This window comes from Halyomorpha halys, unplaced genomic scaffold, assembly GCF_000696795.3.
Source record: "Halyomorpha halys isolate HHAL.00 unplaced genomic scaffold, Hhal_1.1 Scaffold1035.1, whole genome shotgun sequence".
NCBI lineage: Eukaryota > Metazoa > Arthropoda > Insecta > Hemiptera > Pentatomidae > Halyomorpha > Halyomorpha halys.
The window spans coordinates 782,550-799,804 of record NW_027107491.1 but is presented as its reverse complement, the minus strand read 5'-3'; the positions used below and the strand labels follow the sequence as shown (position 1 = coordinate 799,804).

General features: G+C 28.4%; 2 protein-coding genes across 4 annotated transcripts in view; one reads left to right on the top strand and one right to left on the bottom strand.

The window, feature by feature from the left end:
• Positions 1 to 3,025: 3,025 nt before the first annotated feature.
• On the top strand, positions 3,026 to 8,177 carry RpLP0-like (ribosomal protein LP0-like). Its single transcript, XM_014432182.3, has 5 exons — positions 3,026 to 3,169; positions 3,250 to 3,415; positions 4,932 to 5,081; positions 5,161 to 5,389; positions 7,963 to 8,177. Exons 1-5 carry the CDS (start codon positions 3,142 to 3,144, stop codon positions 8,116 to 8,118), a joined length of 729 nt encoding a protein of 242 aa, XP_014287668.1. The 5' UTR covers positions 3,026 to 3,141; the 3' UTR covers positions 8,119 to 8,177.
• Positions 8,178 to 10,923: 2,746 nt separating this feature from the next.
• The window catches only part of LOC106687992 (uncharacterized), a 278,550-nt gene continuing 272,218 nt past the window's right edge, over positions 10,924 to 17,255 (bottom strand). For all 3 annotated transcript variants that reach the window (XM_067045859.1, XM_067045858.1, XM_067045860.1), the window contains 7 exons: positions 16,069 to 16,294; positions 14,528 to 14,977; positions 13,614 to 13,788; positions 12,275 to 12,399; positions 12,067 to 12,186; positions 11,290 to 11,437; positions 10,924 to 11,205 (listed from right to left, as the gene is read on the bottom strand). In XM_067045859.1, the coding sequence (XP_066901960.1) occupies positions 11,100 to 11,205; positions 11,290 to 11,437; positions 12,067 to 12,186; positions 12,275 to 12,399; positions 13,614 to 13,788; positions 14,528 to 14,977; positions 16,069 to 16,294 (1,350 nt within the window). In that variant the 3' untranslated portion in view covers positions 10,924 to 11,099. The remainder of the gene's footprint in view (positions 11,206 to 11,289; positions 11,438 to 12,066; positions 12,187 to 12,274; positions 12,400 to 13,613; positions 13,789 to 14,527; positions 14,978 to 16,068; positions 16,295 to 17,255) is intronic.

The window sequence follows — 17,255 nt, the reverse complement described above, 5'->3', positions numbered from 1 at the left end:
TATATACATATCAAACTACAGTGAACATTTTTCATATCCATGGGTTGTTAATTTTTCAATAGTATTTACATACATGAAAAAAATGCATGTGTAAATCATATTGAATTATTTACATGTATATAAGATACATAGTGAGATACTACGAAACTAGATAGAAACAAAATGAAGTGAGATATAGATTACAATGTTTGGGTTTTGATAATTCTGCTTTTACATAGACTGATTGCTACTAATCATTGTTTGTGATTTTATTTAGAATATTTCAAATATGCATAGAACAATATGAGGAATTAAATATTCAATATTTAATAAGTATATAGTTAAAAAAAATTATTAAAGTTCTAATAGTCTAGTTAGCAAAGCAAAGAGCAGAGCTGTATACCTGAAGGGAAATTGGATGAGATACCCTCTCTCTCATATGCTTAGCATTTTTTGTATTTTGAATAACTTTGTTTATTGCTACTGCTATATTCTCCCATGTTAAAGAATCTGCCCTCACCCACTTCTATGGGGATCTCCTACTTGCCAAGAACTTTAAAATTTACTTTAAAAATTTCTGTGGATTATTTCCTCCTTTCTTGAAAAATGTCTGTCAGGAGCTTGTTCTCGTTGCTTAGTTATAAAATAATTTGTTCTTAGTGGCTTAGTTTTAAAATAAAACAGTTTTGTTATAATTCAGAGTTTGAAAGAACTACAGGAGTTGTCTGCTTAAAACTTATTTTTGATTTTCCTTTTATGTTATTCCATTTTTCATGTGATGGAGTTTCTCATCTCCTCTTCTCCACTGATATCATTCAACATTTTTGTGGGTGTCTGATAAGAGTTTGATTTCTGAAGGTTTCAAGTGTTTCACAAATTTAAGCCCCAAGCAGTTATTTTTTTCTTAATGCGTCAGGTCGTTCCTTTTTCATATTGTGGAATAGGTGTGTATGCCGAAAGTTATACAGCATTCTTTCTCTCACTAGTGTAAAAGCCCAATTCTTCTATCCTTAGATTTGAAGTTCATAAAGTAGGTTTCAATAATTAGTCCAGAATGTAAAGCACTTTCAAAATGCAAAATCGGGTTGTTCCGATTTTTTTGGTTTGGATGGACTTTAAAAATCTAAATTTGTGACCGAATGTTCATTTTATTTAAGAAAACCCCTAAACTTCTCTTACGATGTTTAGTATCATGGAAATTATCAACCACGCTAAAAATATGTTTATAAAGTAGAAGACATTTTAAAGATCAATAAGATCTGAAATACAGTCTTTCATAAACAACATTTATTTTGACAGTTTTGGGGCTTAACATGAGAAATACTGCTCCTACGAAGAATACTATATACACGCCTTTGAAGTTAATTTATCTAACTTCATTTTTAGTACTAATTGATATCTGTACATGTAATATTCCCTGACATACCAACGTCCTCAAGATGACCCATTTTTGACGAATGTAGGATGTGGTAAAAATATTTGTGATGATGTAGTGATAAAAATACCTATTAATAATCATATTTCAATCTCTAAATTGATAAATTATTACAATTAAATTAATTAACTCATATTTTTAATAAAATAAATAATTATAAGAAGACAGTGTTAATGAATAAAACATATTAATAAAATATTACAGATTACTTCAGTATTAAATCTGTCTAATACAAAGAAACTGAAAAGTATTCAGTTCCGAAGTGAATAACTCCAATACTTCTGCGGCTTTGGTGTGCATTATTTTAATATCTTTTTCCACTTCATTTATTAAAGGTTATTCTAAAATAATTGTATAGCCATTTTCCATTTTTTTAAACAACTAGTTCAACGACAGGAGTATCGTAGTGATTAGAAACTTAACTTATTACTGTAGGTCTCCTGTTTTTGGCATATCTTGAGTGATACAAGGAAGCAATTCCATTTCTAGCGGTTGCTTTACCTTAAAGACAATTCGAACCGTCTACTGAAGGAGAAAGAGTTAAGGATTCGTAAAGATATTCCAAGAACATGTTCATTGTTCATGTCCATATATGGTCATTTCATCACTACTGAAATCTCAATTATTTACCATCACTTTTCCGATAACTACATCCTAAATTTTGTAGAAAATGTAAGCAGTGAGCACACTCAAATTTCAGATAGGATGCGGCGAGAAGAACGCCCTAACATCTACGGTCTGGTAGATTAAATATAACCATTTTCCAGTAATCTTATAGAATTTTTGTGTGTAAGGCTACGTTCATAATTTTTTCCTGAAGGTTGCGATACAATTTATATAATACAGTACAATAAATTAACAGGCTTGGATTTTTTTATAAATAAATAATTAAGATAAACCATATTGCTTGCTTCTTTGATAATGGAACGACTATGAACAAAATAGATTTTATTTTGAATTGGGCGTGTTCCTAAAATAGTACTGTAAGTTTACTTTCTATACTCCTGCAGATTCTCACAAACTATAGTAGTAGGTTAACTTACAGTTGGGTGTCACAGACTAATTCCTGTCTCCGGTAAGACCTTTAGAATACTTTAAATATTAAAAAAAAATATCCTGAATAATATTGCTATGACTAAAATCAGTGTCGGTAGTATAATTATCTAGAATTTGGTGCTTATTCCAATGTTCCGTTCCTATATTATAGTTTAGAAGATATAGCTTCCGAAAAACCAACAATAAAGTGTAGGAGCCCGAATTCCTTTGAAAACTGTTGTATTGATTAAATAGCATTATGCCTATTTTACGATGATGTATTTTTATAATTATTAAAAAACAGTGACATTTTGTATGAAAAATTTTTTTTGCAACTAAATTCCAAAACAATGGGCTCGGTGATTTAAGAAAAATGCCTTAAAAGGTAGACAAGTGGATTTTTTATTCTACGTATCTTTAAAAGTAAAACCTCCAATTTGAAGGGGGGTTTTCTTGGTTGATTTCCCCTTTTTTAAGCCTTAGTCAAGACTACTAATATAATCTCATTTATTTCGATAACAGTTTATTGATGGATCTTTTCTGCTTAGCGAATCACATTGTATCCTTCCTCTTTGGAATATGAAGTGATCGGTGTAACCTTTTCTAAACAGGTTTTCCTCACGTGTGTCTATAAACCATTTGATTACTCGATTTTTATATGCTTGTTGTTGATGTAGTGCATTGTTTTTATAATGCCGAAATCTAAAAGAGATCAGAAAGGTAAATTTATCTCTCTCTACTTCTTTTTGATATGTATTTTCAATATTTTTTTAAAAAAATCTTTTTTAATGATTGTTAAGTTTCCCTGACTAAAACCACTAAGAAGGGACTACAAGCTAAACAGCAACTCGTAGAAGATATAAAGGATTGCTTGGGGAAGTATAAGAATGTTTTTGTCTTCACAACTCCCAACATGAGGAACACACAATTGAAAAGTTTAAGAGGTGATTGGAAAAATGACAGCAGGTGATTTTTGAAATATGTTTATTATTTTTATTACTTATAAAAATTGCTTAGTTATATTGTATTTATTAGTGATGAATACCCTTTTTGGTTCTTTTACAATCCATCAAGTTCTGTAGTGCTAACTTATAAGTAGAACTTCCTACTCTATTTCTGTAATTACTACAGGAGAAAAAAAATAATATTAAGTGACAATCTTGATTCCTATAGATGTTTCTATATTGTAAAATTCTTAGCCATGAATAAATAGATTAGAAATATCCAAGTACTTTTAAGTCTTTTTTAATATAGAAGACACTTGAACTCTTTTAATATAGAGTTCTGAGGTTTTCACATACTGATAGAATATTAAGTTTTCATTGCCTACCATCCATATGTGTTTAATCAATATTGAATAATTCAATATTCTTCCTCATTAGGCACATGTCGAAGAAAGTCCTAAAAATTACGTCAATAGTGTAATCAATGATGTTATCAAATAAATAAATTTTTGAACAATGTAATAAATAGTAGTACACATTTAGTTAATCTTATGATGATTGTAAAAAATAAAAGAAAGGAAGAATAATTTATATTTTTACTTATTTAATTATTTATTTGCAGATAGTTAAAATATTCTTGTTTTCATATTAACATATGCTTGGTATGACTTTTATTAAATACATTATTTGGTTTACAACTAACTTTGGTGGAAATGTGTTATGTATAAATGAATGACCATTTGTAAATTTGAAGATGGTCAGGAATGCGATTAAGAAAAAAAAAATTTCCAACTAGTCAATAAATAGTTAAAAATATTTTTTTCTTTTTGGCCCCAGCTCTAACTGTTTTCAATTTAAATGTTTTTTGGTTTTCCCTTAAAACGTTTATGCCACATTATTGAGAAACATTAAATTTATAATATAGATAGTCTATTTATCTTGTAATAAATATCTCTCCAGCTGTCTTTGAGTACTTGTTTCTAAATAATTTTTGGAATTTTTTCTCACCAAAATATTGTAAAGAAAAATAAATCTAAATAAAAGATAGATCATAAAAATTGTAGACAATAACATATATCTAACTGTTAAAATATTATAGATATTACTTTAACTGTACTTGTTTATCACAGTATTGAACTGTTTAACTACAACATAAGTTTAATTTTTATTAATATGAAAAATTAGACTTGCGCTATAAAGAAGTAATTATTAAAAGCTATACACATTATTAATACCAGTTGGGTAACAAGTTACTAAAAATCAATCTCTATGACAACAAATATAATCTATCCTTACACAAACACTTAAAGTTTTGGGTATTTTTGGATTCCATTTATAGTCAGGCACCATCATCCACTGCTTTCTTGCCGAGTAGGAGTAGGAGGAGTGAAATGGAGTTGAAGAATTAGTTATATTTCTATTTTAACAGATCATGTTTTTATTTTGTACAAAATTACTATGTATATAAAGCATATATTCAGTAGTTTACTTCGGCATTACTTGATTGGCTCATTAGATTCATTGTTTTTTTTTTTTAGGTTCTTTTTCGGTAAAAACAAGGTTATGACGCTTGGTCTTGGTAGAAAAAAGTCAGAAGAAGTGGAGAAAGATACTCATTTGGTTTCTAAGTTTGTCAAAGGCCAATGTGGCCTTTTATTCACCAATAAATCTCAAGAAGAAGTGGTGGAGTAAGTATCCTTATGAGGAATCTTATAGTTTGTTTGTTTGGATGTAAATAGATGCTAAATTGTAAATTTATGATTGCAGATACTTTGATAACTTTGTTGCTCATGACTATCCACGCAGTGGTTTCATTGCAACAAAGACTGTAACACTCCCTGAAGGACCTTTACCAGACTTTTCCCATTCAATGGAACCTCAGTTACGGCAACTAGGTCTTCCAACTAGTTTACAAAGGGGTGTTGTCACACTGACTCAAGAACACCCTGTTTGTAAGGAAGGAAAACCTCTTACTCCAGAGCAAGCCAGGATATTGGTAAGAAATTGTTTATATTTTTATGTGTAGTTGTGCCAATTAATTAGTTATTACTTATATTGTTTTTAAGTTTCTTCCTAGATTCTTCCCCTAGAACAAATTATTAGTTAAGTAATTAATAGAAGACATTTCATGTATAAATATTGGAAATTATTTTTATTAAACAAAATACATTAATATTATTAGACATTAAACATTAATAGACATGACATAGTGGTTTGTTTCTATAATTTTATTTCATCCACAATTTTTGAAGTTCCACTGATGGGATAATAGCCACTATAGGTTTAGGAACACTAATCCAGGACACTTGTTATGTATTTATTCTTAGTATATTATTGATTGATTACGTTGCATTCAATAGCTTGTAACAATTGTAATACAATCCTTTATGCAACACTTCATTCTTCTAATTATTTTTGTATGCTTTGCTTCACAAAAAATCTTATTGAAGTTGGTGTTCTTGATCTTCTCTTATTTGTCCTACCTCCATGGATCCAGTTTATATGACTACCAACCCTGCTCGATTAAGTTCTGACTTAGTAGATTAATTATTTACCCTCTCATGGCTAAATATTATTGTAGAGAATTATTTCTCTTTAGCAATAGTTAACTGCTATGAAGGGTAAAAAATAAATATTCACTTATTCTCTATTTTGATATATCATTAGAAAATCAAAAGTATTCAACCAAGTGGGGTTAGTCTTTGCAAACAGGAGCTTGAATAGCATCAGGTACTCTTCCCCATCTATCCAAGGCTTTGATAATTTTTCTCACTCCTTCCATGTGTCATCTTATCAGAGGTTATTTTGGTTAGGATATGTTTATTCCACTGTTATTTTGTTTACCAGCTGCTTACAAATCCAATGAAATTATGTCAGTTTCACCCGCATACTACTTAATCCTTAAAATACATTTTTCTTCAAAAAAGTTTTTATTAATAATAAAGAATTAATTTTATTTTACACATCTATCTATAATAATGAAATAAAAATCCTGAAGGTAAGCACAGTTTTTAATGACTTAATAGCCCTAGAGATGAGGTGGTTGCTTGCTGGTCAGCTGTATGTAATTTCATTTAATTCTCCTAATAAGAGGTTACTCAGTACCTAATTGATTACTTGAACTACATCTGAAGTTACACCAAACATTTTAAAGTGTTGGTGGTTCTTAGGATAACACACTGCACCCTAGTAAAACCTTTCCCTTTTTAAATATAAGCTTATATATTAACTAAAATTAAGATAATTATAGGACAATTTTTTCCAAAAATTAATCTGCTCTTTTTGGACATTTTATTGATACTTAAAAAAAAAATCATAAATATATATATATGTATTTAAAAAAACAACAAGAGAAGTGACAGAAAGAAAAAAAAATAATGACTTAACCAACTTTTTATTGTATAAAAAATTAATTTATATTTCATATTTTCCTAATTTAAATAATTCCTTAAAACGTTCCTCTTGGTAAATAAAAATAAAATGTTCAATATAAGTGCACGCATAATAAAACATAGTTATAAATATCTTAGGTGTTTTTGTTAGTTGCTGATCTTGTCAAAAAAGTGAGCACACTTCCATTTCAGTTAGAATGGTTGTAACAAAGGGCACATATGAGACAACAATTACAACATTTCTATTATTATTATCATACAATTACAACAATTCTAACATGTTACCATTCTCTAAACAACTAACAGTTCCAAAAAAAAAAAAAGTCAAAATCATCTTGACTTTAAACAATAAATTAATTTTATTCTGTGATTAAATCCAGATTTATATTAATAATCATAAAAAATAAGTCTTATACCAAATCTGATTAAACCAAGCAATTTACTATGAATAAAAAAAAATAATGCAAATGAGTGGCCTTAACATAAAGCATTGGTTTTTTAATATTAACAGTAATGATTTAATACTTGTACATTCTAAATGAACATGTGTTTATCTAGTTGAACTTTAAATATAATAATGGGTAAGATTTGTTGGGATGAAATACTCATTCATTATTTTACAAGCTCCTTCCTAACTAGCAGTCTCTAGCAACCTGACCTGAGAAGCAGAAGTTTTTCTTCACATTGCAGCCACAAGAATGGATGAATTTATATAATTTTTTTTTATAGGTCTCGAAATTCAAGGGATTAAAATCTTTTAAGCTAGTCGCACATTAATTTAATTGAATTGGTTTTATTATTGCTTTGCTTGATTAGTGGTACATCTGACAGAAAAATGTATTTTATTTTGTATTTGATGTGTTCTATTGATACTATTCTGGTGTATAGTTACTTTTAACAACCCTAATACTTTAGAACCATCTATAGATGGACTGCAGTTGAGGAAGAAACCTTTGTCTACGATAATATGTTTGGATAAATAAAAACAAAACTTTTTTTTTTGTCAGATGTGCCACTATCTAAGCAAAGCAGCAGTATTGATATTATGCACGATCATTAATCAGTGTGTTGCAAGTTCTTTAAAAATCATTCTGCTAAATATTGACTGCAGATTTTATTGAAGTATATTCATCCCGAGATATCTTTGTTCTAAATTTATCTATTTTTTCAATTTCAGAAACTACTTGGAAATCAAATGGCGGAGTTCAAAGTTATTTTGTTATGTGCTTGGTCCAAAGATGGATTTGTCAGCTATGTAAAAGATAAAAACAAGCTGAATACAACAACCAAGGCCTCCATTAACGATGAAGTTGAAAGTATGGATCAAAATTAGAAATCGTTGTTTTGTATATAACTTTTATTTTTTTTAAACATTATAATATTAATTATGAACTCTGTTGTATATATCTGATACCCTGAATCCTAAATTATTATTTATTGTACTTAGAAGTATTTTATTTCTTGATGATTCCAAGTATTACATCTAAGCTATAATAAGGTGACATAAATTAAACAGCAATCAGGGTATATCAACTATTCAAACCATTAACCCATATCTGATTTAATCAGTTTAATTATAATTTTATAAATATAATATAATTAATAACTGTCCTGACGGTTATCAAAGGAAGAGTCTTTGACTCAAACAAAATTATTTATTAAAATCAAGGTTTAATAAAACATAAGGGAAGTAGTGCTATCTGGTGCTAAAAAAAATGAAACAAGACGTTTTATCCTTGGGGTTCTATTTAATATTAAACCTTCCTTTGATTTATTTATCATCCCAGAATATTCAATTTCTTCAGATTTAGTGTCTACTTATCTTCATATTTATTAGTTAATAACAGTTTTCTAGATTTTGTGTTGTGTCTGAAGTGGTAAGCTTTTCATAATCAAAATTCATGTAATATTATGGAGTGATTATCAAGTACCGTTTTATTTTTGACTGTTTGATAAGAGATATTACATCCTTAAAACATTGGTACTTAAATAAAAATATCTTCCGTAATATGTACCTATTATTTCTTATATATAATAAAGGACCTGGTCAGTTACTCGTGTTTTTTGGCATGAAATGTTGAGGTCCTTAGTGCTACAACTATTTATAAAAGCATTATCCTATAACAACTTATTATTTATAAAATGAATTTACAAGACCTTTTTGTACCATATTTGATTCTGTCATAACTTTTTTTTTTATGACCCTCTTCCTGGTCATTTCTGACATGCAGGGACGTTATCTATCAGTAACCAACCTAGTATAATCATAGTGGGGGATCAAATTTTCATTCCATTGGGCCACCATAAAATAAGTCTTCTCCCCAGCCTTCAGCCACATATGGCCTTTGATCCTGGTATAGCTTATTTCATAGTTCAATATAGTTTGCTAGTTTTAATAGTCACAAGAGCCCTGATTTTAACGTAATTGGATCTTTTGTTCCTTAGCTTTAAATTCTAACTAGAAAATCATTGTTTCATTAACAAATTTTTCTATTTCACACAAAAACAAATAAGCAGTAATGCTAAGGAACTAACAATTAATATTCAGCTTAATTATTCATAATACCTGATTATTTATTCTTATCTGAGCCACTTGTTCATGTTTGGCCTTATGATTGTTTGGTATGGTGGAGGTGAAGATAAACCTAAATACCTCTGTAGCAACATAGAAGCAGTTAGAAAACCAGGAGTAAACACACCATGCTATTGGACATTTCATTTTATTGTGTAACATGTTTCAAACCTATTGCCTATCTGATTCACGATCTATTTAATAATATGTTTAAATTCAGTATTGTACAAAATTATGTTTTTCACTTGTTGGACATGATTGCAAAATTTTGTTTTTTGTCACTTAAAATTGCAGATTAATCACTTTTTAACCTGAATTAGATGGATGATTTTGATATTAAAACCACATTTTTTAATGCTTAAACTGAACTTCCCATATTATACATTTGTAGAGATTTATATCAATATTTATTTATATTATTATTTCCTTATCTAATTTATAGAAAAATATGTAAAGTTTTAAGTTAGTTAAGAACAGAAAGATATTTTTATGAGGTAAGGCAAAGAAGCATTGTTTAATATGTGAAAAGTTGAATTCAACATAAAAAAAATAGAAAAGTAAACATAAGTTATGAGTATTCTTCCAATGATATGAACGGTCTTGGGCAACTGGGTCTTGGATGCAACTTCATTGCTATAAAAATTGTTCATCAAACAAGACTAGGTAAGCTATCCATGTTTTAATATTATAAATTAAACGATAAAGTTGATTTTTGCAGGATTTGGACTTGCAGAAAACAAGTCTATGGTACTATCTATAGAATACTTCACACAAAAAATAAAATGAAACTTTTTTTTGTCCGATGTGCCACTATTAAGGTAAATCAGCGAATAATTAATAATAGAAAATAGCAGGTACAAGACATTTGGTGGATATTTTTGTATAGCTTAAGTTTCACTTAACTAACATTAAATTGATTAATACTCCCAATCATGCAATTTTGAACAAAGCAATTTCATTTTTAATTAGTGCTAATATTTTGTAAGGATAATAGGAAATAAATCATTGAAAAAAGAAATATAAGTTTATTCATAATTTTTGAATTTCTTTTGACATAATAAGGAACTAATTCCTTCAGCTAGACAAACTTGGCAAATAATGTTAATTACATTTATGTATTTATCAGGGTAACTAACTTACAATTGAAATAGAACATTCAATTTCATCAAATAAAGTATACGAATAGATTTATTAATAATATATTAATTATAATTACATATTAGCGATTTAATTTATATTAAGTAATTTAGGACGGAAGTACATACAGAAATATAATTGAGAATAATATATTACAAAAATATAATTTACAATAATAACTGACACTGCGTCACTAGATGAAACTGAGTGAATAAAAAACAAAACATAACATAATTGTGTTTTCTAAATATGAACTATACTAACTGCTAATATTTACATCAAGCTCACTAAAAGAGGAAGTTTATTAAAAATCTAGACTTTAAAATTAAATTCTACAAATAATTTAAGTACACTTTAATGATATCTACACAAAGAAATTGTGTTGAGCGAATATATCTCATTTTTCAATTCATTTATTAAGGGAAGACTTTATTTACATTACAACAAACTTTTAAAATGTTTTAAAACCCTAGTTTGTTAAAATTTTCTAAAATTTGTCAATAAAATTCTTATTTTGTTCTATGTCCTTATACGACTATACAAATGCAGTACCACAGGTTTCATTAATAATCTTTGGCCATGGTTTAGAATAAGTGAAATATATTCTATATGTTTCCTCCCCTCCTCTTTCCGCATTTCATTTCATCTGAGTTGTCTCCACAATCGTCATGCCCATTGCAAACATCTCTCTTGACTATGCAACGTCCATTACTGAAATGTAATTAGTGAAATTAACATATTGTTTTCATTACAATTGCCACATGAATATGAAAGAGCATGAAACATTGGATATACCTGCATCTCCATTCGTGATTTTTGCAGACCCCACCACACCCAAATGGTTCATCAGAATGGTCTTTACAGTCAACAAACCCATCACAAAAATTTTTACTTGGAATGCACTGGCTGTCATTGCATGTGAACTGAGTTTCGTCCAAACAAGCTGTAAATAAAAATTTACATAATCTTTAAACTCATTTTATTCATTTATTGCTTTGAAGGGGTGAGATGAAGATATTCATCCTTTATTTACTACTGATTCTACAGAATTTATAGTTACTATTGTTATGTTCTCTTATTGTTTTGTGGCTCACTGCTATATTATTAATTAGTTAAATTTAATTATTAACAGTTAACAATTACTGTTTTCATGCAGAGTGCTATTACTTTAAAAAAAATCCATTTGTTGTGTAGAACTGATAGAATCTTAAATAATAAGCTGTAATGTAGTTTAATTTTTAATAACAAAATTACATAAGCCAATTTCATAAGTAAAAAAGAAGTGAATTTATCCAATTTTGAGGGATAGATTGCAGTTTAAATTTCTCAAACATTGTGTTTCTTTATATTGATGAGGAAAATTAGTAGATTCATTTAGAAAATAACAAGTAAAAAATGAAATGGCTTATATTATCATTAAAGGAAGAGGACTAAGAATAATTAATATTCTAAGATCATTCTAATTATCATATAATCGGCTTTTCTCAATCATAACACCTATATGGATATTTTAACTTTCAAGTTGATTTAGTTTAGTTGTTAGTTTCTCCCAAGGTTAGGTTCTATTCTTACCGATGGTGCAGTTTGATTCATCAGCGGCATCCCAGCAATCGACTATTCCATCACATCTTTTAGTTCGTGGCAAGCAAGAAAGATTTTTACCACACTGGAAGTGAGTGTTTAGGTCACAATCTGAAATTATATAAGGAGCCTTTGTTGAAGCATTCAGTTGACAAACTGTATTTTATAGCAACCATAATTGTCATCAAATAATATTTACCACAATTGCTTTCATCCGTGTGGTCATAGCAATTGAAGTGGCCATCACATCTTTTTATAAGTGGAATACAAAGGGAGTTTCCACATTGCCACTCAGTATCCAAACATTTAGAATCATCCACACACCTGGAAGATTTAATCAAATTAGTAAAATGTAACTAAAAGATTAAGAGGTATGGTAAAGCATTTTTTCGATTTATTTATATATCCTTTTTTTGTTCTGATAAATAGGTTCGAACTATTATAATGTTGATAAGTAAATTCAAACTATTGTGTCCATTTGTCCTTGAAATAGGAAATGCCAGAATGTTATAATATTTAATTAGTTATTGAAAGTGGAATAAGTTTCAGTACATTTTGAACATAGCAACAGCTATTGAAGGCAATAATAGAAATCATGTTTATTTAAATAAATAAATTTAAATTTTATCCATTATAGTCTCAAAACATTTTATTCTCTTTATAAGTCCAACATTTTGGCCATCCTCAGAGACAATCTTAATACAATTTTAGAACTAAGTAATTTTAAAACAACATCACGCAGGCTATCTGCCCAGGTCCATTCAACAATTTATATTGTTGTATTGTAAAAATTGTTGAATTGACCTGGGCAGAATAGCCTGCATGAAGTTGTGTTTTTAAATTATTTAGTTCTAAAATTGTATTAATATTGTCCCTGAGAATGGTCAAATTGGCTGAAACGTCGGACTTATAAAGAGAATAAAATTTTTTGAGACTATAATGGATAAAATTTAAATGTATTTATTTAAACAACATTAACCAGTCTTAAGAAAGTGTTTACGATTATGAATAAAATAGAGACCATTTTAATATTGTTTTTCAAATTCAATATCTTAACTGATCAATACTTAATAAAGCATCATTATTCATGTATTTATTACTAATAGTATTTAAACAATTAAATAAGAATTTAAGGGTGCTTTTTGAAACCTTAGAGAACACAAGTAAACAAAAAACAATTACTAACATTTTATATTTTTTATTTATTTTATTATTTTTTTGGGGGGTATGAATTCCCTAAATTTCACTTAGGTAAATTTTTCACAAAAAGCAGAAAATTTATCAACAGATTGTTTTTAGTGAATTAATTTATTTTCTAAAACCCAATGATTTGAATGCTAACGTATGCTTTGTTCAAGTAGAAGTGTACCAAATAAATCCTTGAAAATGACTCAATATCCTATTAAATGAATATCTTTTTTAAGACTCATCAATAATAATGTGTTTTAAAATCAACTACTGGCTAAAGGGATATCCAAGGTTAATACACTTGAATTGAAATACGTATTTAATATAATTATATCAATATTAAAACTTACCTAAAAGCCCCTTGAGCTAGCCTATGGCAAATTTCAGTTCCCAGTTGGCATAAGCCTCCGCAACCTGTTGGGTCTGTTTGGTCTATAATAGCTCGGCATATTGGTACAGAATCACCTTCCAGGGCAAGGCAAACTTCACCCACTGTACACAATGAACAACCTCCAGGCTCTGTAACTAGAAAATTTGATCCCAATTAGTGAAAATGCTTTCTTTATTTCTTGGAAACATATTGAAATTCATTAGGATTTCTCCAACTTCAATGAGTTAGTGAGGCTTGTTAAATATTAATTTTTCTAAAATCTTTGGCTTTCCAATGGTATATATATATTTGGATCAAATTTTTATATTGAAAACAAATTGTTGGAATATATATATGTATTCCAACAATTTGTTTTCAATATAAAAATTTGATCCCAATTAGTAAAAATGCTTTATTTTAGTTTGGATTCTCCAACTTCAATGAGTTAGTATGACTTGTTAAATATTATTTTTTAAAAAATCTTCGCCTTTCCAATGGTTTATCATACATCCATGTATAGTTTTCAATCTGAAAAACATATTTTTCCTCTTATCTCCTTATGTTAATTATCAAAAATTCTTATGTCGTTTATATTTATCCATTTCTTACTATTAAAAGAAAAAAATTGGGATTGGCTATTTATTTCAAACAAATAAATTTAAAAGTACTTTAGAGGAAGATTTTTGAAAATTAATAATTCAAGCTTTGTCATTTTATTTCAATTAAAATCATTACTATTTTTAATAATAGTAATATGGTTTTTAGAGACCATTATTACAATACTTTTAAATGATTTAAAATGATAATTATTTATTTATCATATTATAATTATTTAAAATGATAATGTGTTATTTAATTGAAGCTAAAACTTAAAAATAATACAATTATTCTCACTTGTAGATGTCAAGCTCAATGGTGTCGAGTGTGTGGTAGTTGGCTTGGTAGTTGTAGTTGTAGAAGTAGTAGTGGTAGGCAATTCTATTCGCTCAGTTGTAGTGGTAGTACTGGGTGTAGTAGTAGTTTCTAATGTTGTTTTAAAAGAAGTAGTTGTCGCTTGAGTTGTATTTGGAGGGTTGTTATCAACTCTAGCCAAACCCTCGTATATAGACGAGATCATTTCTGCTGTGGGTAAAGTAGGTGGAGGTGTCGTAGTTATGCAAGGCTGGAACTCGATGTCATTGGTATCCTGTTTGGATATAGCTTGACAAGGCTCGGACCGGCTCAGCTTAAGGCCGTCCAAACTGAGGCAAACCCTTCTCCTTGTCCTTACTAATTCGTCTGCTCCAAACAACATGCAATCACTCCAATCTGACCACTGTGACCAAGAGACCTCTTCTGTTCTTGCTGTAACATAAATTAGAATTCATAGTAAGTTAAACATAAAATATTTAATGGTAATTTTAAAACTACTAGATCCTAGCATTATGTCTTTTAATCACAAATGATTCATAGGAAAATTAGTTATTCTTTGTTCAGCTCAAATAATTTCATTACATGATTTCATTATTAGATAAGTATTTATAAATTATGCATACTATGTGCACAATGTTGTGCTCAATATATGATGTAATAACATAACATCTTTTAAGAAATGTAAAGAGAGTTATTGTACATGAGCAAATAGCTTGAAATATCATTGAAGCATTAATTAATGGAAAAATAATTATTTCAGACGACTAAAAATTACAGTGCTCCAGATGTACTTGATATATAAGTGATTGATTATGAAAAATATCTGATTATTTGTAATATATTAAGTTCTTTGATAAATTAATAATAGAGTATATAATCACAATATATTAATATCATGATGCATAGAGTGAAAATAATAACATTCTAATGTTATACTAGTAAGAATTTATAATTAGCAAAATAAATGAAATAGGAGCAATTTTTAATTTCTAAGTATTTAAAGGAAGGTATTAAATATAATGTAAAAAAGTAATAGGTACACAAGGTCTTATCTTTTCTTTAGAGCATGAAAAAAACTTCCAGTAAGAAAAATAGATGTTTCAATAAAATTCATAATAATCTTTTATATTTACGTATCCTATTAAGCAGTTTAAAACTTTTTGGGTCCATTTTAATTAAAATATAAAAACTATAATAAACAATCAATGAGCATCTCTCTTAGGCTCAAACTGACATATATATATGCTTGAACTTAAATATAATACAGATACTTATGATAAATTAAAATGTGGTATCCCATCATAATATATATTTTGATATAAGAAAAACGTTATTCAATGATATCTTCTTTCTATGAAAAGTGCTCAACTGTGTGCTTAATTTTAATTATTTAAATTTGTTTTCTATTTTGTATTATTTGACCTACAAATATAGTTACCTAAAATTATTAAACCGACTATTCCATATAAATAGTAATTTAATTAATAATATATAATACTAATTCTACATTCACTTTCACAAACCTTGGAATCCAATGGAGAGAACATCTATAGTGAAAGGACCAAGCCATGGGTGGCCACGTGAGTGGTTCAAACCTCGGATAAAAGCTAAACCTATTTTTCCTATTGTGAGACTGTCTTTGGGCTGGAGGGCGAGGCTGCACCTGACCTGAAGCCCAGGGGAAAAACTGGTCACTGCGACGCCTTGCATTTCTGCCCAGAGAACTGAATTGGCAAACAGAAGCTCCAACTAAAACAGTAATATAAATTTGTGAATATGACAAGAAAATTACTAGTGTAGAAACATTATTACAAACAATTAGAGGCTATACACTTTTTTTTATCTTTTGATTGGGTATTACTCAATTATTTGTAATGGAAGTAATATTTCAAATGAGTGCCTTGGTGAGCATAGATTCTGTAATGGAAGGAACGTTTTTAAACAAAGGTTGGCATTTTGTAGATAATTCTACTTGTGGCATTGTAACTAACATCAGAGATTTTTTAAAATATTTAAACTGCGAAGAAAATGTATAAAAAAGAATTAGATAGTTTAATTGAGCCATATAAGTAATTCTGAAGGTTCAAATAGGCAGTGTGTATTTTTTTTGTGAACTAATTGGAATTTAATAATTTTGAAAATGTTCAAGACATGATTTTTGACAAACAATATCTTTTCTTTAAGTAATAAGATTCAATGTCTTAATTCAAGATAAAATCCTTAGTACTGGGGATTGTTCTTTAAGGATTATTGGTACATTATTACAGTAAAGAGCACCATATATTGTGCATGATGTGGTAGAAATATGATGAAATTAAGGAACATACATATAAAAAAATGATGCAAGATAAAATTATTATCATGTTTAATGAGAAAGCAGGTGACTAAAGTGAGTAATGAAAGAATGTTGAGTGAAACACTCTAATTTTTATTTATTCTCCATAACTATGAGGATAAAAAGTTTTTGATTTGTTCTCAATCTAGAACAAGTAACTAAAGCAACATAGAGGTCAGCCATCAGTATAGAAATTCAGGTATATGTAATTTTATTGTACGAATAACACACAGATGTATAATTGCGAGTAAGAATATGAAGCTTAATTTAGGAGATTTCAAGCAGTTGTAGCATTTTTTTGGAAGCATTTCCACAATATTTCCACTAATTTAGACACATAAGTTAAATTTGGTATAAACTATTATATGAAAATAT